Source organism: Pan paniscus, chromosome 16 (genome assembly GCF_029289425.2).
Source record: "Pan paniscus chromosome 16, NHGRI_mPanPan1-v2.0_pri, whole genome shotgun sequence".
In the NCBI taxonomy this organism is placed as follows: domain Eukaryota; kingdom Metazoa; phylum Chordata; class Mammalia; order Primates; family Hominidae; genus Pan; species Pan paniscus.
The window spans coordinates 28,493,128-28,499,127 of record NC_073265.2 but is presented as its reverse complement, the minus strand read 5'-3'; the positions used below and the strand labels follow the sequence as shown (position 1 = coordinate 28,499,127).

Genomic DNA, 6,000 nt, shown 5'->3' with positions numbered 1-6,000 from the left:
ATTTAAGAAAGGAGGTGCATGTTCTTGAACAGAAAATTCTCTGGGCAGCTAGATAGATGATTACACAATTACACAGATAATCCTCATCTTAGAACATTATTATAAATTATTTTATAAATGAAAAATTGCTACATCTGTGAAAGATGAGATTTTGGGGTCACATGATAGAGTAATAGATAAATTCATAGGTGGAATACCAGTGCAATAATTGGAAATATAACCTCAAGACACCTTTTTTTACTGCAGTAAGGGTATATTTCTCTGTGTTTGTCATTACTTGTTAAAAATAATTAAAATTTGAACTGCTTTTAATTATACTTGGTAGACTGGTTCTCTTTGTATGCAATTTTATAGTTAGAGGTAATTACATGGAGGCTTTCCTTTTAGGGTTACATATGACTTTCCACCATTCTATGCTACTCTCTAGAAAAGAGTTCTGGACACGTAGAGTATTTTAAATTCAGTATTTGTGGAAGATTATATTCTTATACACGACGATTGAAAGACAAACATGTCCAAATTTTCTAATTAACCACAGGTCAGTTATATACCAGAAAAAAATGGTGTGCCTTAAAGTTCAATTTTGTCAGTATTTTTCACTGGATTCATGAAAAAGTTAGATACTAAAAATTTTTGGTAGAATGCATGGGGACAGTAGGTTAAAGACAATCTAAGATTGTGAATTTAGTAGTTACATTTGAGTTCATTGTGTGTTTAATAATTCATTTTTAATAATTAAATGCTCAATAACTCAACATATTGAGTATAATAATAAGCTCATTGGCACCATATTGCCTTACCTTTCAAGCCTCTCAGCCTACTGATCGATTGTTCAGGAAGCATAATGCACATTATCCTGTCCTGATTCTATTACTCAAGAACCACACACAAAGGAGGGAAAGAGGGAGAACATTGGGATAAATAGCTAATGCATGCAGAGCTTAATACCTAGGTGAGAGGTTGATAGATGCAAAGCACCATGGCACACGTTTACCCGTGTAACAAACTTGCACATCCTGCACATGTACCCTGGAATTTATAAAAATAAAGAATTCAACAATTATTCACGGTTTAAGAAACATGCTGTCTTCAGTATTTGGTATTTTTTCTATTTCCCCACTCTCTGCCAAAAGTACATTCAAGCACCTCAGAAGCAACCAAGTCGCAACTTTTTTCCCTCTAAATTAAATTATCAAGGCAGAGGTCTCATTTCTCTACTTACTTTGCCTGAGTAGAAAGGGTAACTCAGTGAAAGTGCTGTGTGTGACGTGTCTGGGAAAGCTACATGGGGGAAGCAAACACACCTGTTATGGAAACATCTGAGTTTTCCCAGGGAGAGCAAGAAGCACTTGTGTGTCCGCAACAGATGGTGCTGCACCCGCTAACCGCAGAGTCATGCCCATCTGTCCCATATAGTACAGTTGCACCCCCTGAATTTGCCCACTTTTGATTCCCTGATCCTGTTGGAATAGCAGGCTATGGCATTCCTGTGGGAAAATGTACTGTGTACCACAGTGGCTCAAACTATGTACTGGAATTTAGTAAGTAAAACCCTGGAATAACCAACTTTCCTCATCATATGTCCTAATGACCCCTTTGAATCTCATATACTCTTCTTGTAAAATGGTCCAAATGGCATTCCTGGAGGGGGTCCATAGATTATATAGTGTATTAGTCTGCTGAAGTTGCCTTAACAAAATACTGAGTAGCTTAAATGACATAAATCTATTTCTCATTGTTCTGGAGGCTGGAAGTCCAACATCAGGATTCCAGCATGATCAGATTCTAGTGAGGGCCCTCTTACTGGCTCCCAGATTACTTCCTTTTACTGTGTCCTCACCTGACAGAGAGAGGCAGAGAGGCAGAGAGAGAGAGAGAATCAGTCTCTTCTTTTAATAAACCCACGATTGGATTAGGGTCTCACCCTAATGACAATGACCTCATTTAACCTTAATTAGGTTCAATGTTCCATCTCTAAATAAAAGCCCTATCTCCAAATACAGTTACATTGTGGGGAAGTGGTTAGGGCTTCAAATATGAATTTTGGGGAGCACAATTCAGTCCATAGCATATAGATGTGTGAGGATTAAGTGATTAAAAGGTCAATTTTTTTTGAATGCCTATTCAAGAAAAATCATTTAGGGGTTTCATTTTCTTTAACACAAATCACAAGTTTAAAATGTGACTTTAACCCAAGTCACATTTTCTTTAACTCAAAACTCTTTAAAAGTTCTTGGTCAAGTATTATCATTCATTGAATGATGTTTTCCTTGGTTTGAAAACTAGTGAAGGGTGATGGGAACTTGTGGCGAGTTAGGGAGGAGAAGGGGCACAATCTTAGCGAGGAAGAGGGAGGAGCATAATGGGAAGAACATTTGGTGCAATATTCGCTGAGTTCTAGCTCAGATTTAATCTAAGTTTTATCAGTCAAATGGAGACCTTGATAATTACTTTTTAAAAAAAAGTTTTATTGTAATTGACAAATAATTTTGTATATTTATGGGGTACAATGTGACTTTTTGATACGTGTATACACTGTGGAATGAGCAAATCAGGCTAATTAGCTTATTCATTTTCTGAAACAATTATTTTGTTGCGGTAAGAACATTAAAATTCTCTTTTTTTAAGCTATTTTGAAATATATAATACATTACTATTAACTATAGACACTGTGCTGTGCAATAGAACACCAGAATTATTCCTCCTAACTGAAACTTTGTATCCGTAGAGCAATGTGGACATTTTCCCTGTCTAACTCCCCACAGCCAATTCTGGGTTTATACCCAAAGATATTTAAATCAGTATTTCAAAGGGATGTTTGCACTCCTGTGTTCATTGCAGCATTATTCACAAGAGCCAAGATAAGGAATCAACCTAAGTGTCCATCAGCTGATGAACAGATTTTTAAAAATGTGCTGAATATACAAAATAGGATACTATTTAGCCTTAAAAAAAAAAAAAAACAGGCAATTCTGCCATTTTCAAACAGGGATGAACCTAAGGACATTATGTTAAGTAAGATAAGTCAGGCACAGAGCGACAAATACCATATGATCTCACTTATATGTGGAATATAAAAAGTTAGAAATTGTAGAATTAGAGAGTGGAATATTGATGACTGCTTCTTAATGTGTATTTGGAGTTTGAATGACTAAATATACATAAAGTGCTTATATTTGAACATATAGGATGCTACAGATATTTTTCTGTCCCTTGCCCCATCTTTCCTAGTATAATAAAGTTATGCTACAAGTTAGTCACTTACGAATTCCAATTTGAGGATTCAGTTTGTGACTTTTGCTGGTTCCAAGAAATCAAGAAATACTGAGCCATTGCATGAACAGTGTCACTAATTATAAGAACTTGAGAAGTTCAACTTCAACAATTCTTAAAGTCTCCCTTGAGTAGAAGATGAGTGAACTGTCATAATTGGGCAAGAAGTGAGTTAATTCTGATTGCAACAGTAGGCAGCTATTAAGAGACGAGTGTAACTCTGGATAGAAGTTTCTATGGTTTCTGCCTTCAGCTCCGTCATGTTCAACATTCTATTCAAGACCTAGATCAAAGGAGAAGTTGATGAGCTTAGTATTCAGCTGAGAGAGATGGGCTATGTTGGCTAGAAATTAAGCAATGAGCTCAATCTAGCAAGATACAAGTTCTGAAGTTGGACTCTTAGAAGCAACTGAGGCTCAGGCATTTCTGTAGGCACTACATTCTGGGTAATTTAAAAAATGTGTATACTTATCCTCACATCCTTTAAGCTCAGCTGAAATCTACTCTGCAAAGTCATGCTTGAACCCTTGCTTTGAGCTAAGTGTTCTGTCAATTCCAACATATACACCTGTAATAAAACTGCTGAAATAATGTTAAAGACTCTTTAAAGCCAGGATCTTTACCATATTAATTTTCATACTCCCAATGTCTAGCGTAGTGCCCGGCACATAAGGAATTTCCAATAAATTATGGGCTGTTGCTAGAATAAAAATTCAAAAGTAGGCAGTGTTGAGTTGGCAACTTAATTTTCTAAAAAGTATTAATTGCCTGCCTATATGGACAATAGAAACAACAACAACAAAAATATCCTGCCAATAAATCAGGCTTTTTGGCTGGTGCCTTGTAGTGCCTTGTAAATATTAGTAAGCATGTTTCCTATTCTAAAGTAGGTTTAAAAAAAAAAAAACTTAAATTCAGTAACTTCATTTCACCTTCTTGAAGAACCTGCATTTCCTTTATATTTATAACCATTAGAGTGAGGCATGTTAAATAATTCAAATGAGAAATCCTAGTTTCCACCTTTATATATCTCTCGGGTTTTCCTTTGTTCACCCAGTCTCCTGCAAAAATCATCAAATGTTCAAATTTATAGTTTGTGACTTGGTCACCCTGAACCTCTTGGTGGCCCGGAATGAACATGAGATGCTGTTATTTAGCACTTGGAGCTCAGTTAGATATTAGTTTTCCTATAGTGCAATCCTCTGATGCCAGTGAGGAAGGAAATCAGAAACAGGAATCAGACGATTCTGGCCAATCCTCCCAATACGAGGAGAGAGTCACTGACGGAAATGGGTCTGGATACTGGGTTTCTCTCTCCTAAATCCTTTGATGCCAGTTATTAAAATGGGTTACTTCTTAGAGCCGTGACATTGAACACTTCAATGAAATGATGCAAGATTTGGACTCCAAAATGTCCCCTTTATCCCCTGTCAGCAGCATGAGCCTGAGCACGGCAAGAGTCAGCCAGTACAGTGCACACACGCTCTGTTGAACTCATGTTCTTCCACCCAGGAGACTGAGGTTTCTGTGTAAAGAGTAATGTCAATCCGCTGGAAATCACTGAGTTGTCTGTTTCTTTGTTTATGACTTCTCCATATAGTTGGTTCTGCTCCAACTTATTTGAAAGGGACATCTGTTGGATGATTTGATGTGATGTCTGTTCCCTGAAAGTCATTTCTGACAGGGCGATGTAAAGGAACCTGAGAGGGAGCTCCGTCATGTGATGAGTGGCTGTTAAGTGCAGGAACAGATTTGAGAGGATTATCCAAGACAATAACTTCAAGATCAAACTAGGCCATGGAGTTAGCCATAAGGCTCTGCAAATTCTTTGCGGCTCAGCCCTCTGGGGTCTCCTGCCACCGTGCTTGCCAGTAATGAATTTCACTTCCATGTGGGATCTTTCAGGTCTTCTTGACACACTGAAGCCATATGTGTTTCAGTCACTTCAGATATCATCCTGCTCTTTAACTTGAAGAACAGTCTAAGTCAGTGAGGTTTGCCATGGCATCAAATCTCCTTTTAAACCCACACCGCTTGAATAATAACTATGATTCTGGATAGTTGACTCATGAATATTTCCTGCGAAGGAACAATGAGGGTATTCTGAGGAAATTAAATCCATACAAGTAATTCCCAAACTTTATTCATGTTTGAATACTTTCTAACTTCAAATGTTTTTACCAGACTGGTAACACATAGCAAAATCAACTGATAAGATTGTCCTTTTTTCTTTCTTCCTCTTCCTCTACCTAACATTTCTCTAGTGTGGTACTAACTGGAGAAGGCACAAAGAGTAAGTAGATGGAAAGGGAAATGAAAAGTCAAAGAGCCCTACACTTTTTTTTTCCCCCTCTCTCCTGGTAGTCCTACTTCAAAGGCAGTGTAGCTTTCTCAGAAAGGCCAAACCAAACTCAGAGGGTGAAGTTGGAAAACCCCAGCAACCCTATGATACACAATAAACCCATGTAAGGAGGTGGTCCCTTACAAACAGTTGGCTATGAATATCTTCTTTCAAATAGTCTGACACTCGTGGCATAATTATTTTTGTAAGAGTCCTCAGGAAAGTCTGTTTTGAAATACTGCATAGCTTAAGACTACAATAGTACCTTGCATAGTTCAATGTAAACATATCCAGGTGGCTTGTGAAGAAGAGAGGAAGCCAGAGGTGATGCTTCTCTATAGGAAAATGACACTGCAGCCAGCCCCCCGAATCCTGAGAAGACCCTA

The 6,000-nt window shown here is 37.6% G+C and overlaps 1 protein-coding gene across 1 annotated transcript; it reads right to left on the bottom strand.

Annotated features, from left to right (window-relative positions):
- Positions 1-4,624: 4,624 nt before the first annotated feature.
- On the bottom strand, positions 4,625-5,164 carry LOC100981651 (chromosome 15 C15orf54 homolog). The gene has a single exon (XM_034938506.3). The coding sequence runs from the start codon at positions 5,162-5,164 to the stop codon at positions 4,694-4,696; it is 471 nt and encodes a 156-aa protein (XP_034794397.1). The 3' UTR covers positions 4,625-4,693.
- Positions 5,165-6,000: the final 836 nt, after the last annotated feature.